The sequence below is a fragment of the Sorex araneus genome, chromosome 6, assembly GCF_027595985.1.
Source record: "Sorex araneus isolate mSorAra2 chromosome 6, mSorAra2.pri, whole genome shotgun sequence".
In the NCBI taxonomy this organism is placed as follows: Eukaryota; Metazoa; Chordata; class Mammalia; order Eulipotyphla; family Soricidae; genus Sorex; species Sorex araneus.
The window spans coordinates 157,795,860-157,823,343 of record NC_073307.1 but is presented as its reverse complement, the minus strand read 5'-3'; the positions used below and the strand labels follow the sequence as shown (position 1 = coordinate 157,823,343).

At 45.3% G+C, this 27,484-nt stretch overlaps 1 protein-coding gene across 1 annotated transcript in view; it reads left to right on the top strand.

The window, feature by feature from the left end:
• Positions 1 to 27,484, top strand: part of OSBP (oxysterol binding protein) — a 43,563-nt gene extending 16,079 nt beyond the window's left edge. The window contains exons 4-14 of the mRNA XM_055142213.1: positions 1,980 to 2,178; positions 2,432 to 2,534; positions 2,820 to 2,874; positions 3,040 to 3,171; positions 11,444 to 11,689; positions 11,930 to 12,050; positions 21,599 to 21,702; positions 22,751 to 22,846; positions 24,134 to 24,312; positions 24,766 to 24,986; positions 25,074 to 27,484. Of these exons, the coding sequence (XP_054998188.1) occupies positions 1,980 to 2,178; positions 2,432 to 2,534; positions 2,820 to 2,874; positions 3,040 to 3,171; positions 11,444 to 11,689; positions 11,930 to 12,050; positions 21,599 to 21,702; positions 22,751 to 22,846; positions 24,134 to 24,312; positions 24,766 to 24,986; positions 25,074 to 25,216 (1,599 nt within the window). The 3' untranslated portion in view covers positions 25,217 to 27,484. The remainder of the gene's footprint in view (positions 1 to 1,979; positions 2,179 to 2,431; positions 2,535 to 2,819; positions 2,875 to 3,039; positions 3,172 to 11,443; positions 11,690 to 11,929; positions 12,051 to 21,598; positions 21,703 to 22,750; positions 22,847 to 24,133; positions 24,313 to 24,765; positions 24,987 to 25,073) is intronic.

The following is a 27,484-nucleotide window of genomic DNA, read 5'->3' as shown; positions in this document are numbered from 1 at the left end:
GTGTGGTGCTTACACAGACCTGTTAGTGGTACAGCCAAAAATTGCTTGCAGGGCGCCATGCTCTGCTGGAGACCTAAACCAAGGGCCTTGCACATGCCAGTCACGTGCTCTACTACCAAAGCCACATCTCTCACGTACCACCCCTTTTTTTTTCCCAAAGATCCCCTTTTTTTAAATTTATTTTGCAGTACTGAGATTGCACCCAGGTCTAATGCTTGCAAAACAGGAGCTCCATCCCTAGCTCCGGAAGATCCTCCTTTGACTCCTCAGATAAGCATCTAATTATTTCTCAGAGGGAGAGGCTTTGAGCCACACAGCTGGCTTTGTGCTCAGGGCTCACTCCTGGCAGTGCTCTGGGGACCATGCAATGCTGTGAAGCTAATCAGGGTCAGCCGCCTGCAAGGCAAGCACCTTCACGCCTGTACCCTCTCTCCAGCCCTAGGTTTCTAATTGTATTTCTTCTTTTTCCAATTTATTTAGGCACTGTGACTTAAAGTAGTGTTTAACAGTAGATTTTTAAACAAACCGTTTGATTATTATACCAGCTACCAGAGCGTTGATTTCCTTAATCATTATCTCAGGGTTCCTTCCCACCCTACTCACTCCCTTGGCAAATATTTAAAAATTTTTATATTGAGTCACATGCTTATAAGACTTGAGGTTTTGATGTTCACAGTCACCTGTCCTCACCATCATCAAAGTGTCTAAGACCCTCCAGACTTTTTTGGTTTGGGGCCACACCTGGTTTGGCGCAGGGCTTCCTCCTGGTGAGGCTTCGGAAGCTATATGGAGTGTTGGGGATTGAACCAAGGCTGGCCACATGCACGGCAAGTGCCTTACCCACTGTGATAGCTCTCCTGCCCTCCACAGTTTCTTTCTTTCTTCTTTGGCTTTTTAGGTCTCACCTGGTGATGCTCAGGGGTTACTCCTGGCTCTGCTGCACTCAGGAATCACTCCTGGTGGTGCTTGGGGGGCCATGTGGGATGCCAGGAGTGAATCTGGGTCAGCCTCGTGCAAGGCAAATGCCCTACCAGCTGTCCTATCTATTGCTCCAGCTCCTCCACAGAGGTTGTTCTATCTTGTCCACCTCACTGTTCTCCTCCTACCCTCTCTCCTTACATGGCTTTCTCGGTTCTGTAGTCCAGGCCCAAGATTTGATATCTTCTATTGTCTTGACTTGTTTCTCTGCTTACCACAGATGAGTGTATCATCTGGTATTTGCCCTCTTTTATAGGAAACTGCCTGCTTTCACCTTTCCTTGTGACAGCATAATATTCCGTTGTGTATGTATATATATCACAACTTTGTTCCCATTCACTTGTGGTCAGACATTTGGGTTGTTTTTATATTCTGGCTTTGTACCGAATGCTGCCATGAGCATAGATGTGCATGCGTCTTTTCAAGCGAATGCTTTTGTGTTTAGGGGTGGGAGTAGAGGCCAAGAAGTAGAATCGCTCAGCTTCTAATTTTCAGGTTAATTGTTTGTCTTGGTGACCAAAAAAATAAGACAAATTTAGTTTCCCCCCGTTGGGAACAATTTAGTACAAATTCTTGGTTTCCAATATCTGAATTCCTAAACTTTAGGTGATTTGCATTTAAGAATTCATTAAAAGTAGTTATCCTGTGTTTTCCCACAACTTTGGTCCTGTTGAGAGTCTTCTTTTGGTGTGGTTCATGCACCTAAACCTTGCGATATTGCTAACGCGACATGGGAAGTACGCTCCTGCCCTGACATTTGTTTGGTCCCCGCGCCCAGGAAAGTAGGAAAGCACTGATAGCTGTGTTTAATTTTATTTTTATGTGTTTGACCTTGATTGCATCGCAGAACTGGCTGTCCCTGATACTGTGGGATAACAGGGAAAGCATTTCATTGTCACTTGCTAGTTAAAGTTCCCGGGATAAGGCTGCCTCGAGAGGCCTGCGGGGGAATCTTGTCTCCTTGCGTTGCTGTGACACAGTCCAACCCTTTCTCCCTCCAGGCCTGCAGGGATTTCCTCATGTTAGCTCAGACCCATAGTAAAAAATGGCAGAAGTCACTCCAGTATGAAAGAGACCAGCGGATCCGGCTGGAGGAAACCCTGGAGCAGCTGGCGAAGCAGCATAATCACCTGGAGCGGGCCTTCCGCGGGGCCACCGTGCTGCCTGCGAACACTCCGGGCAGCACTGGCTCTGGTAAAGGTAAAGGACTTAGTTCTTGGAGAGCCTGTTCGGACTTGAGAGAGGAGGTTTTCTGCAATTAATAGCGGGGCCTGCAAACGCTCCAGAATCAATGATTCATGTGAAATGAAATGGGAGCTGTTTATTTCTTCTGGCTTTTCTCCTGCTTTCTACCATTTGTTGCTGTGTTTGCGGTTTGTCTTTAAAAGATCCTGCTGTGCCAGGCTTTGGTGAACACAGCCAAAGTAAATGAATGAGGCTTTTCTCCTTGTAGATCAGTGCTGCTCTGGCAAGGGCGACATGAGTGATGAGGACGATGAGAATGAATTTTTTGATGCCCCTGAGATCATCACCATGCCTGAAAATTTGGGCCACAAGTAAGTTTTTATCCTTGATGCCTGAGGAAAACGCACATATCTGTTCGGAGGATAGAAATTTCAGTGGGAGCATCACATTTACTAAGGTTTGGGTTCTTTCACTTAAGGGGAAAACTGCTCTTTTCCAAGAACTAGCTCCTCTGGGATGTTTAAATCCATACATATCCTGTGTTGTCATTCGGTTTCCCATCAATATGCATGGATGAGTATGTTTTATCTAAGCATTGTAAAGCCACCATGAAGAACAGACTATGACCCTAAAGCTCCTGTTTCTTACCCACGCAGACGTACCGGCAGCAATATCAGTGGAGCCAGCAGTGACATCAGTCTTGATGAGCAGGTACTTTTGATTGGGCTGTTATCAGGAATCGGGGGCTTGGGGTCTGACTCCCAAGGGCTTTCCTGTAAAGCGCTGGTTTCTCTTTAGTGTGGGGGAAGGGAAGGCTATAAATACAGGGTTTTCTGTTCTTTGTGGGTGATTGACTGCCTTTGTTTGCATTCCTAGTACAAGCACCAGCTGGAGGAGACCAAGAAGGAAAAAAGAACTAGGATACCGTACAAGCCAAACTACAGCCTCAATTTATGGAGCATCATGAAGAACTGCATTGGGAAGGAACTCTCGAAGATCCCCATGCCGGTGAGGTTCTTGCACTCCCACCTGGGCTCCTCCTCCGAGGGCCTCTGGGTTCAGTAGGAAGAGAGCTACTGTGTTGGCTTCTCTCACTTTTGTGGCAGTTTGTGGCATGGTATTTGTTACTCTTCTGGTCATAACTATCCCTTAGAAAATGAACTGTGTGGGGATGGGGCGGTAGCACAAATGGTAGGGCGTTTGCACACAGCTGACCCGGGTTCAATTCCCAGCATCCCACATGGTCCCCCAAGCACCACCAGGAGTAATTTCTGAGTGCAGAGCCAGGAGTAACACCTGTGCATCGCCGGGTGTGACCCCTCCAAAAAAAAAAAAAAAGCCAGAAAAGAAAATGATTTGTGTAAATTACCCACTTTACTATGTCTCTGGCCACCAATAACAACAAATTCAGATGTGCTAAGGGCATTAAAAGATAAGTATAGCAGAATTTCTGTTTTAGGATGCATTTAAACGCAGTTTTTGTATTTTGGCTTTTGAGCTGTACTTTGTGGGGCTGGGGATCTAGTCCCCACTCTGTATCTGGAGACTCTTTGCAGTGATGCTCAGGAAACCAGGCATCAAACCAGGGTCTGCCACGTGCAAAGCAAGCACTTTAAACTTTCATCCTATCTGTCTGCTCCCAAGAAGCATGTTGTTTTGTTTATTTTTTTCTCCTTCCCGTGCCACCAAGTTCATGCCTGCTTAATAGTTCTCATAATATGGCGGACACCACACTGCTTCTCCCCGGAAAGGGAAAAAGAACCTAGAAAGAAGGATCTTTCCCCTCCTCAGCCGGCGTGGGGCTATGGCTTAGTTGACAGTCTAGAGACATGGCTGCAAGAAGTTGCTGAGACCAAAAGTAGTCTAGCTGGCCTCCGGATGGTGGTCGATCAGCAGCAGAGCGGCCACACAAAAGTGTGGCCACTCGGGTCGAATCTCGGCGGAGCGCGAGCTGCTGTCACCCCTGGCCCGAGACTGCCCACGAGTCTTGCTGTTTCAAGTTCATAAGTTTTTTTTTTTCTCCTTCCCGCGCCACCAAGTTTGTACCTGCTTAATAGTCCTCATAATATGATGGATGCCACGCCGCTTCTCCCCGAAAAGGGGAAAAAAAAACGGAAGCATGTCGTTTTAAAGAGAGGGATGCAAACACAGTTCATAGCAGCCAAATCAGGGCCTTCATCAGGGCTGAACTCTCTGCTCTCTTAACTCCGGTCACACTGTCTTCTGATCTCTCCACTCTGTCGCCAAAGTCATCTTTTTGTTTGTTTTGTTTGGGGGCCACACCCAGTGGTGCTCGGGGCCAACTCCAGGTTCTGTGCTCAGGAATCACTCCTGGCGGGCTCGGTGATTTCATATGTGGCTCTGGTGGTCGAACCTGGGTTGGACCTATGCAAGGCAAGCATCCCACCCACAGTACACTAAATCATCTGTGTAAATGATAAATCACTAAATCATAACACTGAATCTGGCCCTAAACTCACTTGATCATAAGTATGTTGCTTGATCCTATTGTTTTATGGTATCTTCAATAAAACAAAAAGCTTTTATTCGAGAATGTTGGTGATAAGAAATCTTCATATGCTAAAAATCTGCCATTATTAAAACATTGGGCCGAAAAGTTAGTACGATGGGTTGCCTTGTGTGTGATTAACCTGGGATCAATCTCCAGCACATCATATGATACCTTAAGCCCGAACACTACTTGCTCTGGCCCAAAAACAAAAAATGAAATTTGTAGAGGTGGGAGAGATAGTACAGCAGGCACAGAGATTTCCTTGCATGCAGTAGACTGGGGTTTGACCCCCATCACTGTGTATCGTTTTCCTGAACACCACCAGGTGTGATCCCCGAGCACAGAACCAAGAGTAAGCCCAGAATACCATAGGGTATAGACTAAAAAATGCTTTTTATTTCAATATTTTTTTTTACTTTGGGTCCACACTCGAAAAAGCTCAGGAGTTACCCTTGGTTCTTCACTCAGTAATTAACTCCTGATAGTGCTGGGGTACCATATGGGGTGCCGGGGATTGAACCCAGGTTGGCTGCATGCAAGGCAAGCACCCCACTTAGCTGTACTATCTCTCTGGCCCCAGACTAAAAATTTTAAAGCAGCAACAATAACAATTTAGTTAAAATAGTAAAGTGAAAATAGTAGGGAGCTAAGGATATGACTGAGGACTGAAGAGCAGCCCCGTGTTCCATCCCCTGTGCCTTATGGTTCCCCAAGCATTGTTGGGTGTGATCTTCTCCCCAAAAATCATCATCATCATCATCATCATCATCATCATCATCATCATCATCATCCCGTTGATCGTAGATTTTCTTGAGCTGTCTCAGTAACGTCTCCATTCATCCTAGCTCTGAGACTTTATTTATTTATTTATTTTTTTGCTTTTTGGGTCACACCTGGCGATGCACAGGGGTTACTCCTGGCTCTGCACTCAGGAATCTCTCCTTGCGGTGCTCAGGGGACCATATGGGATGCTGGGAATCGAACCCGGGTCAGCCGCGTGCTAGGCAAATGCCCTACCCACTGTGCTATTGCTCCAGCCCCCCCCCCTTTTTTTTTTTTGCTAGCTCTGAGACTTTAGCAGCCTCTCTTTACTTGTCCTTCCCAATGGTGCTGCATTGGAGGCTTTTTCCGGGTCAGGAGAATGAGGAGAATGAGACCCATCATTGTTACTGGTTTTGGCATATGAATAATAATAATAAAAATAATAATAAAATCAAAACTCCCTAGTTCCCAGACCATGACTGGATCCTTACTGCTTTGGGGATGGTCCAGATTCGCAAGGGAGCTTGATGCTGCTTCCCTGTAAGCCTGGCTCTGCCCACACACATCCTCTGTTCTAGTCACTGGCGTTTACTTTCAAGCATTCAGAGGTGTCTTACTTTCTTTGCTGAGGACATTTGTGGAGACTGATTTTTCTGCCTGAAATGTCATCATTTCACCAGCCCTACCGCAATTATTTTTGCCATGCTTTTTATTCAGGATTCAGTTACATTGTCATCTCTTAGAAAACATTTGATTAGGGTGAGAAGTCTCACTTGAATGTTGCAGTAAGTTCCCTTGTTTCTGCCTGAGTATTGACAACTATGTGCTTATTCATCCCAGAAGCATTTTTCTAAGAATTGACTATCTTGCCTGTTGTACTTTAACTCAGTTAGCTATAGGTTTTATTTCTCAAAAAAAAAAAAATAATAATTTTTGGGACCTGTAATCCAGAGGTGCTCAGGAGCTATTCCGGGCTCAGTGTTCAGGGGTCACTCCCTCCGGTGCTCGGGGAATTTGTAATGTCAGGGATTGAATCCAAGCTTCTAGCATGCAAAGCATAAATCCCAGCCCTTTGAGGTCAGTCACATACAGGGCAAGCACCCGGTATTTAATATGTCTCTTTAAATTGAGGAGACTAAGGTCGTGGTTTAGGGTTGAAGAGATAGTATAGGAATCAAGACGCTTGTCTTGCATGTGGCTACCCTACTCCCCCAAGCACGTCCCCCAAGTGTACAGCAAGGAATAGCCCCTTAACAACACTAAGCTCTCTCCCTCTCTCCCGCTCTCCCTCTCTCCCTCCTAGGGGTAAGCAAACCATGGGCTTCCGACCAGATCTGGCTACTCTTTGTATAACCAACAGACAGATGAGTTTTTTAGTTTTCACCTTTTATTTCATTCACTCCTTCATTTGTTTGTGGTTTTGGGGAGCCATGCAGTGGTGTCATGAAACTTAGACGCTGGTGTCTATAAAGCTTTATTGGCACTCAGTGAGGTGCCTTCTCGTAGGTGTCTGGCTGCTCTCATCCTACAGGCAGCAGTGTTGTAGCTGTGTCCGAGCCCTTTGGCCCTCGAGATCGGAATGTTTGCTCTCTAACCTCCAGAAAATGCAAGCCGTTCCCTGCCTCAGACAGATAGTAGCTCAGCGCACTGTCGTGTTGAAGCCCAGGAGCCAGTGTTGTGAGGCCGGGACAGGACCCTGTGGCGTCAGGACCATGCTCCTCTGGCCCATGGCTTTACTGCCGACACCCTTAATGACTAGATCCAAAGTGGCTGCTTCAGGGGGCCCGTCAGACTGTCTTCCCGGTCAGCAGGAGGAAGGAAAGAGAAGAAAGGCATGCTGCCCTTTTATAGTGCCTCCCAGGGCTTGGGATGTGACTCAGTGGTCCAGTGTGCGCCTTTCATATGCGAGGCAGCATTGGACTTCTCGAATATGGCCATGGCTAGCTAGAGAGGTGACCGGTTGGTATGGCCTAGTGAAGAATTAGGATTCTAAATAAATAATATTATTTATTATTAGGATTCTATTCTTATAAATGGGCCTGGGGCGGGGCTTGCAGCTTCGGTCCACAGCCAGGGAATTGGCCTACAGAAGTACAGAAACCATTTTTCTCTCCTCTTGGGATTTCTGGATCTGAATCTAGTTTTCTTTTAAAATAATTGGTTTGGTTTGGTTTTGGGCCACACCTGGTAGTGCTCAGGACTTGTTTACTCCTGGCTCTTCTCTCAGGGACCTCTCCTGGCAGACTCAGGGGACCATATGGGGTGCTGGGAATTAACCCCAGGTCAGCTGTATGCCAGGCAAGTGCCCGACCCTTGTACTGCCACTCTGTCAGCCTGAATGTAGATTTTCCCAACATACACCGCCTTCCTTATGACCAGAGCCGCCTTACTGGTCTTTATATCCTTGGTGCTTAGTCAGTGTCTGGCATGTATATACTGTTCAGCAAACATAGGAGTGGTTCATTAAATGATTCTTGGAAAATAAATAGCTTTACACCTAAGTGTATAGGATTTTGCTAGAAAATGTTGACCTCGGGGGCTGGAGCGATAGCACAGCGGGTAGGGCATTTGCCTTGCACACAGCCAACCTGGGTTCTGATTCCCAGCATCCCATATGATCCCCTGAGCTCCGCCAGGAGTAATTCCTGAGTGCAGAGCCAGGAGTAACCCCTGTGCATCGCTGGGTGTGACCCAAAAAGCAAAAAAAAAAAAAGAAAATGTTAACCTCAAGATAAGAAGAAAGCTTTTAGGGCTGGAGCAATAGCACAGCAGGTCGGGCGTTTGTTTGCCTTGCATGTGGCCAACCCGGGTTCGATTCCCAGCATCCCATATAGTCCCCTGAGTACCGTCAGGGGTCATTCCTAAGTGCAGAGCCAGGAATAACCCATGTGCATCGCCAGGTGTGACCCAAAAAGGAGAAGAAGGAAAAAAAAAAAGCTTCTAGCAAGCAGAACTGAAAATAAAACCCATAAAATAGTGGGTTCATGGAAGAGAGGGTGGTGGTTGCAAAGAATCCTCCCTTGCCTTGTGCCTTGATGGAAGCTGTGGGAAGATGGGTTGGAAACATAAGAAACATAAGTGATATAAGCTGTTTACAATAGCTTCTGAATCCGGGTGACCCTTCTGACCTCCTCCACTCTTAGTTCCTTGTTGACATTACCATTAGGAATGTGCAACCCTCTACCTGTTTGCCTGCAGCACTTGCCCTTCCCCTGCTCCGTGCTGTGCCACAGGAAAGCTGATCCTCGTAGGCGGGTTTTCTCCAGCTTCCAGGGCTGCCGACACCTGGCGGGGCTCCATCAGTGCCGGGCTCCAGGAGGAGTTGGAGACCTGCGTGGCAGGGGGAGAGAAGGGAGAAGATCTAAGGGTACTCACCTCCCCAAATTTTTGCTTCTGCCAATTCCTTTAGCCTCTGGACTGCTGTCTCTGCCCCTCCAGCCAACTAACGTGTGGTTTCCTGGTTTCAGAGAAATTTGTTTCCTGAGGGTATGGGTGTAGGTTTTTGAGAGAGGGAGAGAGAGGGAGGGAGGGAGAGGTGGGGGAGAGGGAGGGAGGGAGAGAGGGAGAGAGAGAGGGAGGGAATATGAATGTGTGTGTGGAGGGAAGGAGGGAATGAATATGAGTGTGTGTGTGTGTGTGTGTGTGTGTGTGTGTGTGTGTGTGTGTGTGTGTGTGTAATAATAGCTTAAGGATCCCTGATTCTAGCCCCAGGTGATGTGGATATGCATTATAGTCACCAATGGAAGATTCCACCATCCCTAATTTCTCTCAGAATGTATGAAGATGTTACTTCCTGTTGACTTAAAATAGAAATGACTCTTTAAAAGAGTCTTATTGAAAAAAAACAAAACACCAGAACTTTTCGAGTTTGTCAGTTCATGGCCCCACAGAGTGCATTTTTCTTAAACTGCATTTCTCAGTGCCAGAAAGAGGGTTTGTTTGGGGAGCATGGCACTGTTTTAGCTGAGGCAGGGTAGACCCTACATCCCAGAAGAGTGCTCTAGAGTGCTCTCATGTTGCTGCTGTGGCACTGTATTCACTGGGAAGTCTTCGCAGAGAAAAGCTTACCATATTTCTCGGAAGAAGCAGGTTCTGGTATGTGCATTATACATAATGCATTAAATTATACATATATTTAAGTGCTTAAAAGTACAAATGCGTAGAAACAAGTATCAGATTAATAATGGTTGTCTTTTGGTGAGGGCATTTCAAGTAAAATTTTCCTTTGTTACAGTCAAATTATATTTTATAATTTGGAATGTAGTATATATGAGAGTGGTTCTGGGACTCAGAGATTGGAAGGCAAGAGATTGGACCAAGGGGCTGAGTGGTAGTGCAGTGGGTAGGTTGTTTGCCTTGCATGTGGCTGACCAGAGTTCAATTCCCAGCATCCCATATGGTCCCCCAAGCATCTCTGGGAGTAATTCCTGAGTGCAGAGCCAGGAGCAATCCTTTTTTTTTTTTTTTTTTTTTTTTTTTTGCTTTTTGGGTCACATCCAGCAATGCACAGGGGTTACTCCCAACTTATGCACTCAGGAATTAAGGAGCAACCCTTGATGTGACCCAAAAATAAAAAAAAGATTCTAGGAGTCAGGTAACCCCTGAGCATCGCTGGGCGTGACCCAAAAAGCCTAAAATAAAATAAAAAGAGACTGGACCAAATCAAAGGTAAAGAGGTATGACTATAAGAAAGAAAAATGTTGGTTTTGCTTGTTATTTTAATTAGCTGCTCCTTAGGCCAGCTCTGTTTAATGAAAATATGTCTTCTTCTCCTTATGTTCCTGGATTGGGAACTTAGGCTACTGATATTCAGGTTTGTTCGGGTACATTGCTGATTAAATAGGATTTATGGGCTACTTGGAAAGCTAATCCATTTGTTTAGTCATTTTTTTTTTTTTAAGTAGTAACGCTCTCTTAAATTCCACATAGTCTCAATAGTCCATTTTAAAGCTAAATCTTTTGTGAGAGCAGAGGAGCAGGGAAATAGTGTGTCTTGTTCAGTTTCTAGTATTCCTTGAGTGGCACAGAATCTGGTAAACATGGGAGCTTACTGAATATATTTGGAATGAATAAATGAAAGAGAAGCATCTCTCAGACAGAAGCGCATAAACGCACATTTGCTTCATCCAGTGGTTGTGTGCCCTTGGTGGGCCTTACATTGGGAAACGAAGAAATACTCAGAACCACCATTGAGAACACTCCAGGTCCAGAAACACAAGTCTCTTGACCTCATTGAAGAAACCAGATCCTGCCCTAATGGGGAAGTGAATTGAGACTTAGCAACCTTCTGGTTCAGGGTAGAAGCAAACGTTTCAAATGAAACCTTTTCTGTAATGTAATCTGCTCAGGAATTGCTGCTACTTATAATTTACTACTCTTTCTTTCCTCCCTCAAGAATTATTGTTTTGTTTGGGGGCTACACCTGGCAGTGCTCAGGGCTTACTCCTTTGTGCACTCAAAAATCACCCCCAGTTGGGTCTGGGGGACCATATGTGGTGCTGGGATTGAACCTGGGTCAGTCGCAGGCAAGGCAAGAGCCCTATCGACAGTAATTATTTCTCAGCCTCCCCTCAAGAATTTTAAGTATTTAACTTCCTCTCTGTGCTAAAATATATTTTCTCTTCTACTCATTCAGTATCTGATGATGATTTCCTATGGGTGACGTATCAGTAGCCTTTGGGTATGCAGTTGAGAACAGGAGAGGTATGAATCCCATCTCAGAGAGCTTACGTTTAGCTCACACATAAAGGAAACGTGTGATTTCTACCATTCACTCATAGAAACAGTTGACCATGGAGCGTGGGATGTTTGCAGGTTAGATCTTAGGATTCCTCTACTGAGCGAAGACTTTTCTTTTCAACAAGTGCTTTATTGTCTTGGCATCTTTTTAGTATCTGTCTCTCAAATGCAAAAAAAAATAAAGAAGAAGAAGAAAGAAAAAGAAATTTAAGCTTTCTCTTATAGATGTGTGGGAATAGTTTTCATTTCTGTTCTTTTCCCTGACAGGTGAACTTTAATGAACCCTTATCCATGCTTCAGCGCCTTACTGAAGATCTGGAATACCATGAGCTATTAGATCGAGCTGCAAAATGTGAGAACTCTTTAGAACAGCTCTGTTATGTTGCGGCTTTCACCGTGTCCTCTTACTCCACAACCGTCTTCCGTACCAGCAAGCCATTCAACCCGCTCCTTGGGGAGACCTTTGAGCTGGACCGGCTGGAGGAGAATGGGTACCGGTCCCTCTGCGAGCAGGTAAAGGAGCTCTGCAGCTGGGCTCCACCCAGTTTCTGCTCCATCATCCCCAGTGCTCCCATCCCTGTCATCCTGCCCGGCCTTCTTTTCCTCGCGGGACTCGCAACACTGGACGCCCTGGTATCTCCATCTCCAGTTGTGGGTGTGAAACTGTCAAGTGTGAGTGTGGGTTGTTTGTCTCAACTGATAGTTGAGGCGGTTTTTTCTTCCTTCTTAATTTGAACCCATGATTTCTTCAAGGTGAGTCATCATCCCCCTGCTGCCGCACACCATGCTGAGTCCAAAAACGGTTGGACGTTGCGTCAGGAGATCAAAATCACCAGCAAATTCAGAGGCAAATACCTCTCCATTATGCCCCTCGGTAAGGCTCCATAATCATAAGCATTAGTGCACCGGGGATGGAAGATTTTCTGCTGTGACAGCAGCCATTGGTTTTGGAGTAAGGAGGGAAGAGGTCTGGCCCGGACACTGAAACCTGACGAGACATGGCAGGTCGTTTGACTTCTCAGCTCTTAATGAGGAGGCACAAGACACTTGAAGGGCTATCGAGTCATGCTTCCTTTATCATAGCAGTATTTAATGCATCTTTAAATACTGCTTTAGAATGTAACATTTAATGTTCATTTTTCAAAACCTCTCTCTTAATTGATTTTCTCAATTATTCTTGCAGTCAGGCCCTCTAATCAATCAGAAGTCTTATATTAGGTTCCTTAGCTACCTCTTCTCTTTTCCTTTGAGTGTGCTCTCTCTCTCTCTCTCTCTCTCTCTCTCTCTCTCTCTCTCTCTCTCTCTCTCTCTCTCTCTCTCTCCTCTCCCCCCTCTGGTTTTCCCTCTCTCCCTTTCTCTTGCCCCTCCCTCTCCCTCCCCCAGGCAGGTTCCGGGTTAGCTAAAATTGTTTTAAAGATCTCAGTGGATTACAAGTTAATTTTGTTCAGGACCAGAATGATCATGCCTGGGAATAGAAATGTTAATATGCTTTTTTGGAAAATCTATACTGGGGACCGGAGCGATAGTACAGTGGGTAGGGCGTTTGCCTTGCATGTTGCCATCCCGAGTTCAAACCCCGGCATCCCATATCGTCCCCCATATGGTCCCTTGAGCACTGCCAGGAGGAATTCCTGAGTGTAGAGCCAAGAGTAACCACAGAGCAGAGCATGGCTGGGTGTGACCCCCCCCCCCAAAAAAAAAAGGAAAAAGGAAGGAAAGAGAGAGAGACTGAATTTATTCAAAAAGTCTAGTTTATTTTCCCATGCCCTTGAACTAGGGTCAGCCACATTTTGCCATGTGTTCCTGGAGAGTGGACACTGGCTTAGGGAAGCACAGAGCACACTGAGAGAAACCCGGGCTCCCTGGAGATAGCGCTGACAACACAATAGCTCCCCGAGCTCCTGCAGCCACTCCATTTCCCGGCTCTAGTCATTCAGGAGGTAACGCTGCCCTTCTTGGTTATCACAGTGTAGTCTTTTTAATAAATTCCCTTTCTCTTTAAAACACAATGTATCAGATAAAGTGCAGGCTAAAACTTAGCCAAATAAAACCCTAGGGATGTTTGTAAGGTGTTTAAAAAAAAAAAAAGAAGCAGTTATTAACTCTGTCACTTAATAGTTAATGTGTGTAAAGATCCTTAGCTGGAAGAGACTAAGTGATTTTGCTCTGCATCTTTTATTCAAGGAAAATATTTATAAAAAGGATTCAAAGCGCAGCATCTCTGAAACTGATAATTTCGGAAGTGTTAAGAGGGTAGGGCGTTTGCCAGGTGTGACCCAAAACGCAGAAAAAAAAAAAAGGTAGTAAATATCTGGACTGCAGCGATAGCACAGCGGGGTGTTTGCCTTACACATGACCGACCCGGGTTCGATTCCTTCGTCCCTCTCGGAGAACCCGGCAAGCTACCGAGAGTATCCTGCCCGCACGGCGAGCCTGGCAAGCTACCCGTGGCATATTCAATATGCCAAGAACAGTAGTAAAAACTAGTCTCACAATGGAGACGTTGCTGGTGCCCGCTTGAGCAAATCGATGAACAATGGGAGGACAGTGGCAGTGACAGTAACATTTACACTCCTTGAAGTCTAAAGAAATAACCTTTTTGTGGGGTGGGCAGGGGCCGCTCCTCAGCAGGGAGCCAAGGAATTCCACCCAGTGATTCTCAGACTGAGCAAATGGCTATGCTTGGGGGACCACCAGGGCTCACCCATTTGGGGTTTAGTGCCAAGGGTCGGGAGGGCCAGCTCCATGCAGGCTATGTACCTTAGCCCCTGGTATTGTATCTCCAGCCCCAAGAGACACTTAAATATTTTGGAATTTGGGGATTTTCTACCCTAAATCAATCAGTTTGAAAATATGAACGAAACAGCCATTCAACCTGCCCATTTCTTTATTTTTTTTTCTTTTTGGGTCACACCCGGCAATGCACAGGGGTTCCTCCTGGCTCTGCACTCAGGAATTACTTCTGGCGCTGCTCAGGGGACCATATGGGATGCTGGGAATCGAACCCGGGTCGGCCTCGTGCAAGGCAAACACCCTACCCACTGTGCTATCGCTCCAGCCCCCCAACCTGCCCATTTCTTTGTCAGCCACATTGCTGGATTCCAGGGGTCTTAACCTTACCTCTGAGTGGCACAGCAGTCAAAAGTTCTCCTCATCTATTTCATTCATTTTCAAAAATTTCTAGGCTTTTTGGGGCTGGAGTGATAGCACAGTGGGCAGGGTCTTTGCCTTGCACACGGCTGACCTGGGTTCAATTCCCAGCATCCCATATGGTCCCCCGAGCACCGCCAGGAGTAATTCCTGAGTGCAGAGTCAGGAGTAACCCTTGTGCATGCACAGGGGTTACTCCTGGCTCATGACTAATCTCTTTGACTTTTAAAGGTATTTTTGTAGTGCTTATTTATTTATTTATTTATTTATTTTTGCTTTTTGGGTCACACAGTGATGATGCCTGGTTACTCCTGGCTCTGTGCTCAGGAATTCCTCCTGGCAGTGCTTGGGGAACCATAGGGGATGCCGAGGATCGAATCTGGGTCAGCCACGTGCAAGGCAAATGCCAAACCTGCTGTAACTGTGTCTCTGGCCCTGTAGTTGTTATCCTATTATAATTAAGTTCTAACAATCTAGTTTGGATTAATACCAACTTAATTTTAATAGTTTTCAAAAACTTTGCTACCTAGTTTCTTTTCCCTCCTTTGCGCCTTTATTGTCATGTAAATTACAATCCCATCAGCATAGCTTGATAACTGTTGCTTTATGCAGTTAAAAACAATCATGTGGGAGAAAGAGTCGCAAGCAAAAATGCATTTTTACAGTCTTTTTGTCAATAGATTTGTTACTGCCAGTTCTTTTATTTCAGCCTCAAGGACTTTCCCTTGTTTTTTTTTTTTTTTGGTTTTTGGGTCACACCTGGCGATGCACAGGGGTTACTCCTGGCTCTGCACTCAGGAATTACTCCTGGCAGTGCTCAGGGGACCATATGGGATCCTGGGATTTGAACCCGGGTTGGCCGCGTGCAAGGCAAACGCCCTACCCGCTATGCTATCACTCCAGCCCCTTCCCTTGGTTTTAATCATTATTATCCTTTAAGATTTGCTAATGGTCAGATCCATGCATGAATATCTTTTTTTTTTTTAGGTTTTGTTTTTCTGGTAACGTCTTAAGTTCACCTTAGTGACAGTTTTGCCAAATATAGAGCATTGGCTTGGCAATCTTTTTTCTGTTAGTATTTTTGTTTGTTTCTCCTTCTCCCGTTCTTTGTTGTTTCGATGACCAGGCGTCTCCACGCTTGGCTGTGGTGCTTGCTGAGAGTTGTACACGTTCCCTGGACCTCCTCGGGTTTCACACCTGTGCTTGTAGTGCTCACCAGGGTCCCACCCTCCCTAGTCGTGGTGCTTGCCAGAGGTCACCCTCTCTTTTGTGGAATGAGAATTACCAGTGGCAGTGTTGCCAAGCTGGCAGTGCCCTTGGCATGTGGGCCAGTGCCAGAGCTTGAACTCACGGCCTCATGCCTATGAGGCAGGTGCGGCGCTGAGCTGTCCCTGAGTGACCTTTCCCGCCTCGTTGCCTCTGACATCCCACTGTCTGCTGGTCCCCCTGGTTTCTGGCCCTCTTATTGAGGCTGCCTCAATAAGAGGCTATTTTGGGTACATTCTCTCACTGCTTTTAAGAGTTGCTGCCCTTTTCCTTTCTGTGGTTTGATTATTTTTATTGGTGGGATTCTTTGAGTTTGTACTACATGGACTTCATTCAGATACATAGATTACTGTTTGTTTCAAATCAAATTTGGAGACCCATTTCTCCCTCCCTCCCTCCCTTTATCCCTCCCACCTTCCCTTCCTTTCCTTCCCTCCCTCCCTTCCTTTCCTTCCCTCCCTTCCTCCCTTCCTTCCTCCCTCCCTCCCTCCCTCCCTCCTTCCCTCCCTTCCTCCCTTCCTTCCTTTCTTTTTTTCTCCCTTTCTCCCTCCCTCCCTCCCTCCCCCTTCCTTCCTTCCTCCCTTCTTTCAGAGTCATTATGACCCCTAGATATATTAAAAGATGTACAGTTTCTGAGTTTGTTTTTCCTTCCTTCCTTCCTTCCTTCCTTCCTTCCTTCCTTCCTTCCTTCCTTCCTTCCTTCCTTCCTTCCTTCCTTCCTCCCTTCCTTCCTTCTTTCCTTTCTTTCTTTCTTTCTTTCTTTCTTTCTTTCTTTCTTTCTTTCTTTCTTTCTTTCTTTCTTTCTTTCTTTCTTGCTTGCTTTCTTGCTTTGTCTTTCTCTTTCTTTTTTCTTTCTTCCTTCCTTTCTTTATCTTTCTTTATTTCTTTCTATCTTTCTGTCTTTCTCCCCCTTCCTCACTTCCTCACTTCCTTCTTCACTTCCTTTCTTCCTTCCTGGATGGAGCCATTTTTTTCTTGAACAAATACTATTTGGATTATTGCAAGCCTTTCGTTAATTTCCCAAGTCCTAAAAGAATTCACTGATTATTTTTGCTGGTGCTCAAATTGGTTTTATTTTTATTTTTTTGGGGGGGGTCACACCTGACGGTGCTCAGGGGTTATTCCTGGCTCTGCACTCAGAAATCACCCCTGGCGGTGCTCGGGGGACCATATGGGATGCTGGGAATCGAACCCGGGTCGGCCGCGGGCAAGGCAAACGCCCTCCCCGCTGTGCTATCGCTCCAGCCCCTCAAGTTGGTTTTATTAAAGTGCAGATCTGCGAAAGCCCTTATTTCTACCATTCTGGAAGTGACTTTTCACTTCCATACGTTTTAAATGGTTCAGTTCAGACCTTTAACCAATACCAAGATTTTTTTTTTTTGGGGGGGGAGGCAGACCTGGTTTTGCTCAGAGCATACTTCTGTGCTCAGGGAGCACTCCAGGCAGGGATTGGGGGACCATATGGAGTGGCCGGAATTGAACCCAGGTCATACACATGCAAGGCAAGCACCTTACCCACTATACTATCTTTCAGGCTCCTATACCAAGTTTCCTTTTTTTTTTTTTTTGGAAAGTAGAAAGTTTATTGGAAAGTAGAAGAGAAAGGAAACGAAACTCCCCAAGTGGGGAGAAACCTAAGTTCTACCATGTTTTCAAAGCGTAAATATTATATGTAAAATAAGGTGGCCATGGGGAGTTCTTTGCTTTCCGGCTGCCCTGTGTGCTACAGAACAGCGGGCACGTCATCGGGATGGACCTAGGGTTGTAGTACGGGACTGCGGATGTTCGTTCAGATCTTACTCTGAATTTCAGCCATCCCGACACTGCTTAAGTTTTCTAAGCTTCGAGTCTTTTTTTTTTTTTTTTTTTTTTTTTTTGCTTTTTGGGTCACACCTGGCGATGCACAGGGGTTACTCCTGGCTCTGCACTCAGGAATTACCCCTGGCCGTGCTCAGGGGACCATATGGGATGCTGGGATTTGAACCCGGGTCGGCCGCGTGCAAGGCAAACGCCCTACCTGCTGTGCTATCTCTCCAGCCCCATCGAGTCTTCATTTTTAAAATGGGGATACAGTTGCCTGAACAATGCCCTTCTTTGAAATATGTCTACATTAATCCCTAAGACCTGTGTATATGTCACTTCTTATAATGAAAAAAACTGGGGCTGGAGCGATAGCACAGTGGGTAGGGCGTTTGCCTTGCACGCGGCCGACCCGGGTTCTAATCCCAGCATCCCATATGGTCCTCTGAGCACCGCCAGGGGTAATTCCTGAGTGAAGAGCCAGGAGTAACCCCTGTGCATCGCTGGGTGTGACCCAAAAACCAAAAAAAAAAAAAAAGAAAAAAAAAAAGAAAAAAACTACAGTAATGGGTAGGGATCTTCAATAGAGCAGTAATCCTGAGTTATTTTTTGAGTGCAGTATAACCACAGGGTTTTCTGTAAGGTGGAGGCTGAGGCTTATCATAGATAACAGAAGCAAAAGGTTTGATTGAACCCCAAGTCAGGATGCAGGATATAGAAGCAGTACAGCTGGTAAGGCTGGGTGCCTGCCTTACATGTGACTGACCTGGGTTCAATCCCCAGCATCCCATATGCTCCCCGCCTCCCCCCGGTACCACCAGGAGTAACCCAAAAACATACCAAATTAAGAATGTAGGTGGGGCTGGAGTGATAGCACAGTAGGTAGGGCATTTGCCTTGCACGCGGCCGACCCGGGTTCGAATCCCAGCATCCCATATGGTCCTCTGAGCACCGCCAGGGGTAATTCCTGAGTGCATGAGCCAGGAATGACCCCTGTGCATTGCCGGGTGTGACCCAAAAAGCAAAAAAAAAAAAAAGAATGCAGGTGGCCTAGAACAAAAAAGTTCTTGGAAAGAAACTCACATCTTTTTTTTTTTTTATTAAATTTATTTATTTTTAATTAGAGAATCACCGTGAGGGTACAGTTACAGATTTATACACTTTTGTGCTTATACTTCCCTCATACAAAGTTTGGAACCCATCCCTTCACCAGTGCCCATTCTCCACCACCCGTAAACCCAGTGTCCCTCCCACCCTCCCCAATCCCATCTCCCCCCCACCCCACCCTGCCACTGTGGCAAGGCATTCCCTTCTGTTTTCTCTCTCTAATTAGCTGTTGTGGTTTGCAATAAAGGTGTTGAGTGGCCGCTGTGCTCAGTCTCTAGCCCTCATTCAGCCCGCAACTCCCTTCCCCAACATGGCCTTCGACTACAATGTAGTTGGTGATCGCTTCTCTGAGTTGACCTTTCCCCGGAACGTGAGGCCAGCCTCGAAGCCATGGAGTCAACCTCCTGGTACTTATTTCTACAGTTCTTGGGTGTTAGTCTCCCACTCTGTTATTCTATATACCATAGATGAGTGCAATCTTTCTATGTCTGTCTCTCTCTTTCTGACTCATTTCACTCAGCATGAAACTTTTCATGCCCATCCACTTGACTACAAAATTCTTGACCTCCTTTTTTCTAACAGCTGCATAGTATTCCATTGTATAGATGTACCAAAGTTTCCTCAACCAGTCATCCGTTCTGGGGCATTCGGGTTTTTTCCAGATTCTGGCTATTGTAAACAGTGCTGCGATGAACATACATGTGCAGATGTTGTTTCGATTGTACTTTTTTGCCTCTCTAGGATATATTCCCAGCAGTGGTATTGCTGGGTCAAATGGGAATTCAATATCTAATTTTTTGAGAGTCGTCCAAATTGTTTTCCAGAAGGGCTGAACCAGTCGGCATTCCCACCAGCAGTGAAGAAGGGTCCCTTTCTCCCCACATCCTCTCCAACAGCGGTTGCTTTTGTTCTTTTGGATGTGTGCTAGTCTCTGTGGTGTGAGGTGGTATCTCAAAGTTGTTTTGATCTGCATCTCTCTGATGATTAGTGATGCAGAACACTTTTTCATGTGCCTTTTGGCCATTCGTATCTCTTCCTTGGTAAAGTTTCTGTTCAGTTCTTCGCCCCATTTTTTGATGGGGTTGGATGTTTTCTTCTTGTAGAGTTCAACCAGTGCTTTATATACCATTGATATCAACCCCTTATCTGATGGGTATTGTGTAAATATCCTTTCCCATTCTGTGGATGGTCTTTGGATTCTGGTCACTGTATCTCTTGCGGTGCAGAAGCTTTTTAGAAACTCACATCTTGATTTTAAACTCCTGACTTTTGTATACTGTAGGAAAATAAGTTATCTCATTTTGTTACTATTGTCTTTGTAGTACTGGGATGCGAACAGGGTCTGCAGCATGCAAAGTATTTTCTTTACCAGTGAGCCACATCGCTGGCCTTTTCTAGGCAAACTTGAATATAGAATTTCAAACATTGTTTAGAGTGCCTGGGGGAGGGGCCACCTGTGATACTGCGCCCAGGCACGTGGCCCTGATGCTTCACCCATTGTTGGAGGTCAGCAGGGCCACACCCAACGGTGCTGGGGTCCCTCCAAGGCTGTGTCTGGCAGCGTTCAGGGGACCATGTGCTGATGGGGATCAATCTCAGGGTCTTATGCATGCCAGGAATGTGCTCCAAGCCCTTTGAACTATCTTCCTGAACCTAGAGTGTATAGTTTAAGCCACTAAATTTGTGCTAATTAGTTCCAACAAACAGAACAATAGTGTCTGAAGCTCAGGAGTTGAATCACTATATTCCAGAAATTTAATTGAACAAAAAACCGCTTTACCCTTACTTGTTTACTTGCCTTAAGTAGACAAAAAAGTAAACATGGGGCCAGAGCGATAGTGCAGCGGGTAGGATGCTTGCCTGGGTACCCCAGATGGTCCCCCAAGCCTGCCAGGAGTGGCCCCTGAGTGCAGAGCCAGGAGTAAGACCTGAACACTGCCAGGTGTGGCCCCTGACCACCTTCCCAAATAAATGCATACCTAATTTTGTATACAGTTCAGTGAAGAAAATAGTGTAAGTGTACATAAGGGTTAATGGTGGGACTAAGATGGATCAACAGGTTTGGCCCCCAAATTTGAAAAACACAAAACATATCAGGAGATAGTGGGCAAGATCTGGAGGGTTCCTGATCATAGAGCTTCCATGCCCTGTGCCCATGGAACCAGGGCACATCAGCTTCCTGACATTTGATGTTTTTGCTAACCTAGAGTCTACACCAAGCTTTGTAGTCCAGAGATTTTGTTGGGATTTCCTTATGATTGATTGGTCATGATTGATTGGCTCATTGACTGCTTCATTGAAATAAATATCCAAGCCTTCTTTCTCCCCAGAGGGAAGGGAGTATCATTTCCAGGTGGTTGGGAGGACCGGCTAATATCAGATAACTCAGTGTGCCAAATCCAGTTACACCATGGATCTTTCTGGGTGGGCCCGCCCTCATCCTGAGTCTTCCCTTAGTTAAAGCTCTCCAGGAACCCACCGTGTGAACTCAGGTTCTCCACAAATTACGAAGAGAGGATTGTCAATTTGGGGGAGGGGAGGAATTTAAGAGTTTAAAGGTTTCCTCCCTAGCACAGTGAATAAAAATGTGACAAATTCTTTTTCTTTTTTGCATTAGCAGGAATTATACCCAGGGGTTCCCATCTCTGGGTCTCCCACATCCTTCGCCCCTGCCAATTCTTTACTGCTCAGTACGACACCACATATCTAGTGAATGGTAGAGGCAAGATTAAATCTAGTTTCATCTGATTTCTAAGCCCTGGTTCTATTCACTACTCTTTTTCTTTTATTTAACTACTGAGACCGTTAAATAGGAGGTTTACTTAAGGTCAGCTTGTTACTAACAGAGGTCCAGATGCCACAACTGACAATTAGTATGTGCTTCTTTCCATAATTTTTTTTTAAATTGAGGATTAGGTTCTTTGCATTGGGATAAGTGCTTCCAAGACTCAAGAAGGTTTTAAATCCATTATTATTTGTAACATGTAACTATCAGTAGAATAGAGTATTAGTATTAATAGGAACAATTGCTGTCATTTCTGAGCTAGCATTTCTTTTTCTAATATTTTGTTTAATTTGCATACCTCTCTCTGCTTCCAGGTAGCATCCACTGTATTTTTCATGCAACTGGGCACCACTACACTTGGAAAAAGGTTACCACTACAGTGCACAACATTATTGTGGGCAAGTTATGGATAGATCAGGTGAGCAAAATATCCTAAAAATGCTTCCGAAGTATTTTTGTCATCTTTAGGACTAGCCCAGACTGTTGCTACTGGTTTATCGGTTTTTCCTAAGGAACTTCTCAAGCACTCACTCCACCTCCAACTTCCCAGAGTTTCTGCTCCATAAATTATTATTTATTAATAACTGCGTAACAACACTTAGTAACTTCTCTAGTAGGACTGCATTGGGTACAAGAAGATAATAAAACAAGGCACCCATTCTCCATCCTTTCACTGTACATCAAATACTTATTAGTAGGCAGAGTGCTAGGTACTAGGGCATACAAAATCAGATGAACTGTTACTGTATTATTGGAGATAATTGACATAGTACTTGTAAGTTAAAGAATACATAACAGTATACAGAATGTAAGTGAGGTGCTAAGATAATATCTAATTGTCAGATTGCTCTTAAGAGGTTAGTTATAAGGCCCAAGAGTAGTTCAAGGGTTAAGGTGCTTGTCCAGAATGCAGCTGATCCAAATAGATCCACTGCCAGGAGCTCCCCAAACACAGAGCTAAGTCCTGAACACCTTTGGGTGTCTCACAGAAGCAGGAACAAAACCAAGCAGCCACCCAGATATTGGTGACAGCAAATACAGAAGAGTTATCTTTGAGAAGTGAGGAAAGCCCTCATCGAGGTATGGGGGTCAAGATGAGTCTTATATTAGGGTTTGGGATTAAGAAGCTAGGAAGGAGGAGGTAATCGAGTGTGAAGAGTTCCCTACACTGTGAGTTCTTTCAGTACAGAGTGAGGAGACAGGTAGCAGGTTGATGTAGAAAGATAATTCTATGTGATTATCAGTGTTTATGCTGGAGATCAAATTTTTCCACCTAACATTTGGTATTGGTTCCAGTCTAGAATATCAAGGTTGTAGAGAGATCCCACAACTCACAAGACCTGAACCTGAGTGAGGGAGTACTGGAACATATAGTTAAAATATCAAGAATTTAAATGTACGACTTGATACATACTTAAGCCATGCGGTCTTTAAGAAATTAATATACGATTCTTTGTGTTTTATAGTCTGGCGAAATTGATATTGTGAACCACAAGACAGGAGATAAGTGCAATCTTAAATTTGTTCCTTATAGTTACTTCTCACGGGATGTAGCAAGAAAGGTAAGAAATGGAAATGAAAAATTTTTCAACTTTATATATTTCCCTTAGGAAGCCTAGCCTTTGGGATAATTTAGATAATTTAGACACATAAATATCTGTGTGTGTGTGTGTGTGTGTGTGTGTGTGTGTGTGTGTGTTTGTGTGTTGGTTTTGGTTTTGGTTTTACTTTTGCTTTTTGGGTCACACCCAGCGATGCTCAGGGGTTACTCCTGGCTCTGCACTCAGGAATTACTCCTGGCGGTACTCAAGGGACCATATGATATGCTGGGAATCAAACCCAGGTCAGCCGGTTGCAAGGCCAATGCCCTACCTGCTATGCTATCTCTCCAACCCCATGTGTATCTGTTGCTGTCCCCAAAATGGTGTTTCCAGAATAAAGGTAAAGGAGATAGTCTGCAAGAAAGGGAACTCTGTCACATTACTAAACCAAATCCTTTTCTGAAAAGACAAGATCGTAAATGTCCATCTAGGTAAATGTCTAGCAACAAGAGACTGAAAATAGGAAACCCAGAGAAAGAAAGGATTGCAGGAAATCATAGGTAGCTGACTCCTGTGGAGTTAGAGAACTGTGTCTTACAACCAAAGTGGAATTGTGGCATGAGTTTTGATAGAAGAATAAAGAATAACTGGGCTTTTTAGTCTGATTTCTGGAAAGAAGAAAATAGAATTCTGCGTACCAGTCAAATCCTTTTTCTAAATGTTGTCATCGTACAGAGGCCGGAGCAATAGAACAACATATAGGTCACTTGCCTTGCACACAGCCAACCTGGTTCATTCCCCAGCACCCCATATGGACACCCGAGTCCCCACCACGTGTAATTCCTAAGCACAGAGCCAGGAGTAAGCCCTGAGCACCACTAGATGTAACCCCTAAGCAAAAACTCCTTGTACAACAAAATGATAACAAAATTCTCAATTCGTAACACAGTGACTCTAAACAGCTCAAGAAAATACAACAGAGCATTCAGATTCTAGGGACCGGAGAGACTGTACAAAGATTATTGTGTTTGCCTTGCATGAAGCCAACCCCAGTTTGATCCCCGTGCTCAAAAGAACATATGTGGCATGGTGCTTTTGATCACAGAGCCAGGAATAGCCCCTGAGCACTGTTCAGTGTTACCCCAAGCCCTATGCTCCCCCCCAGAAGCAAGATATTCAGATCCCTTGGTGTTTGCCATCACAAGGATTTTACTGGTATGTACCCCAAGGTTTTGGTTTCCAGAACAGTCAGGTAAGCTAACACACGATGAATTCTGTACTCCAGAGTTTTGTTCCTCATCCTTGCAGGTGACAGGGGAAGTAACTGATCCATCAGGAAGAGTTCACTTCGCTCTTCTGGGCACGTGGGATGAGAAAATGGATTGTTTCAAAGTACAGCCAGTCATTGGGGAAAACGGGGGTGATGCTCGACAGAGAGGCCACGAAACAGAAGAAAGGATCATGCTATGGAAAAGGAACCCTTTACCGTGAGTCTCAGTATCCACATCCCACTTTGAGCTGCAGGGTTCCCTTCCCAGCACCCCAGAGTCCTGCCAGGAGTGATCACTAGGCACAGCACCAGGAGGAAGTCCTTAGCACAGCTGGGTATGACCCAAAGAGAAAAAAAAATTGAGGCCATTTGTCTCCTCTCATCATCTAGTCATCAGTAATAAGCAAGGTTACCTTCGTAAGAGGTTTAAAGAAATAGGAACAAGGAATTTTTATTTAGTAGGCGTTCCTATTCTTTCTAATTTCAGCTGAACATAAGTTTAGAAAACTGTCCAGTGGAGTGGCGTGGGGGAGGGGCCAGGAGGGCCTCTTCCTCTGTGGAGCAGTCCTGGTGATGGTCTCTTGGCAGCATTCTTCGTTTGTGCCCCTTGACCCTCTGTAGGATTTGGGCGCCAGCATTGCTCTTTCACTTTCTCCTCCTCTGCTTTTAGGAAGAATGCAGAGAACATGTACTACTTCTCAGAACTTGCTCTCACTCTCAATGCCTGGGAAGGTGGCACTGCCCCCACAGATAGCCGGTTACGGCCCGATCAGAGACTGATGGAAAACGGGCGCTGGGATGAAGCAAACGCCGAGAAGCAGCGCCTGGAGGAGAAACAAAGACTTTCCAGGAAGAAGAGAGAAGCAGAAGCCATGAAAGCCACGGAGGACGGTAGTAACCCCGGCTTCTCTAACTCGGGGTGTGAGGAGAGTTGTCCGCGTGTCTTTGGCGCTAACTCCGTCTCTCTTTTCTCTGCAGGCACACCCTATGATCCATATAAGGCGCTGTGGTTTGAGCGGAAGAAGGACCCAGTCACCAAGGAGTTAACTCATATTTATAGGGGAGGATACTGGGAGAGTAAAGAGAAACAGGACTGGAACTCTTGCCCGGACATTTTCTGAAATGTCAGTAACAAAACGGAAAAAAAAAAAAAAAAAGGAGAAGGATCCAAAGGAGAAGAGGACAGAGATGTGCAGGGAAGCTGGCAGTTGTGACTCTCACCGAGGGCTTTCCTCAAGTTTGTCTGTCTTAACCAATCATTTTTTCCAAATCAATCACCAGAAGCAGACACCAGTGGTGGTGATTGGCTGGTTGCCTTAGCTGATTGAAACTGAAATTGAAATACTAGATGTCTGTGTTTGTAAGGGAGAGGTTTAGTGGCTGAAAGTTCGTGTTATTCCACTTCTGCAGAGTCAAGTATTCTTGGCTCTTCTCTGCCCCCGTTTAAGATGACGTCATTCGCCCTCCCCTTGTTGTATCCTGCTCAGCCAAGATCTACGTCAGATTATGATTCAGGGCCATTTTGGTGCTGTTCCGAGCAAGAGCTGATTTTAGCAGTTCCTTTAAAAAGGAACACAAGAGACTTACCAACAGATGCATTGTGAATGATTGTGGTGGAGCTTAGGCGTAGCATTATGAAATGAGTTCACAAACGGGGTGAGTTTAATGGGGGATCCGCGCGTCGATGCCCTCGGAAATTGGAACGAGCGACTGGGGTCGTTCTGTGAGGTTGGAACATTCAGAATTCTTTTCCTGGAAGTTTCTATCTTCGCTTCCATAAAACACTCTTCTGCCATTCTCATCTTTTTGGACAGCAACTGGATGCGACTTTGGTGTTTGGTAGGAGGGTTGCATGATCCTCACAAAGGGGTTTTTATGGGTAACACTAGTCAGGATGTCAAAAAAACTACGAGCCACTTTTGCTTTCCCAGTTCATCCTCACCTTCATGCCCATTCTCCGTCACCTTCCTGACTCCTCTCTCTCCTTTCCTCTCTCCTCTCATCTGTCTCTTTCTCTCCCAATCCCCTTCCGCCTCCCCCTTCCCCCTTCACACAATACCGATTTGGGTCTCTGCCCAGTGTGGAGCAAGACATTGCCTGTCCCATTTTTGATAAACTTCAGAATTTGAGAGGAATTTATCTGGAATACAAGTTTTCGCCATCTCTCAAGCCCCATGGACTGGAGCCACCCTCTGGAATAATGTGTTAAATATCTGTATATTATATATATGTAGAGAAAAATCTAATTTTTTTTTTTTGGTTTGATTTTCCTTCTTCCCCTTAAGAATCTTGGTGTTTTTGTTTGTTTGTTTGTTTGGGGTTTTTTTTTTAATCCCTTATCTCCCTGGGACTCTCAGACACTTGATTTGGATTGAAGCCTTCTCTGTTTTCCACATTTTAGGAGCAGACAGATTGACCCCTGACAGTTACTGAGCAGGGATGTTATCCATGGTTTGTGTCAAGGGTGCCCAGTTGCTGGCTCAGCTTTGTTCTCCCCGTCACCTGTCTCTTGAAAACAAAAAGTCTGCACCCTTTTCTGCCCTTCCCCCTTCTTTTTTTAGGAAGAGTATAGGTTAGAGAGTCAGGAGGATTAAAATCCAGTTTCATTCTGCCTCTGTCCAAATCACAGCACGCACAGCTGACTCCCAAAGGAACCTTCTTCCCAGGATGTGGAGTGGGTAAGAGAACTGCTCCCGATGGGCCCTGGCTTCCGTCATTTTGTTTGTTTGTTTTGTTCTGTATTTGTTTCAGTGGTCTTGTTAAAAAAAAAAAAACAACACAGAACCCAACCCCTGTACAACCCACCCGTGGTTGAGGATCACAAATTGAGGTGCCTTCCTTGTACGCTCTTTTGTTAGCATTTTCTGTTTCTGTTCCTTAACTGCTGAGCCTCAGCCAGTGTGGGTCCTCGGGGGAAATAGCATTCCAGAGGCAGCCCTCCCTCCAGAGAAATTAGATTTCTACTAGGTAAATGAGCACCCTCACTCCTTCCCCGCCATCCCTCCCTTCCTGGCTCTGATGAGCACGAGAGGGGCAGCCGCTGGGCCGTGTCCTCCTCAGAACCTGACTCCCTCGTAAGCAAGGGATCGTGCCAGGGCCGCTTTCAAAAGGGCCCGTGAAAGTGGCGGCCCAATCTGGGGGTTCAGACAGAGCGGAAGTGCCCCGACAGCATTGACCATCCTGCTTTCTCCCTCCCCTTCCCACCCTCCCCTTGGACTTCATTTCCAACTGATCTCAGTCAGATTCCTGCTAATGGAAGAAGCTTTGAGTCCTTCAGGTGAAATAAAGTCACATGAAAACAAAACAAAACTATATATATTTTTGGTTTTTTTGCCTTATTGTTTTTTTCCAAGAAAAAACTACTCGATTAAATCATTTTTAAAAAGTCA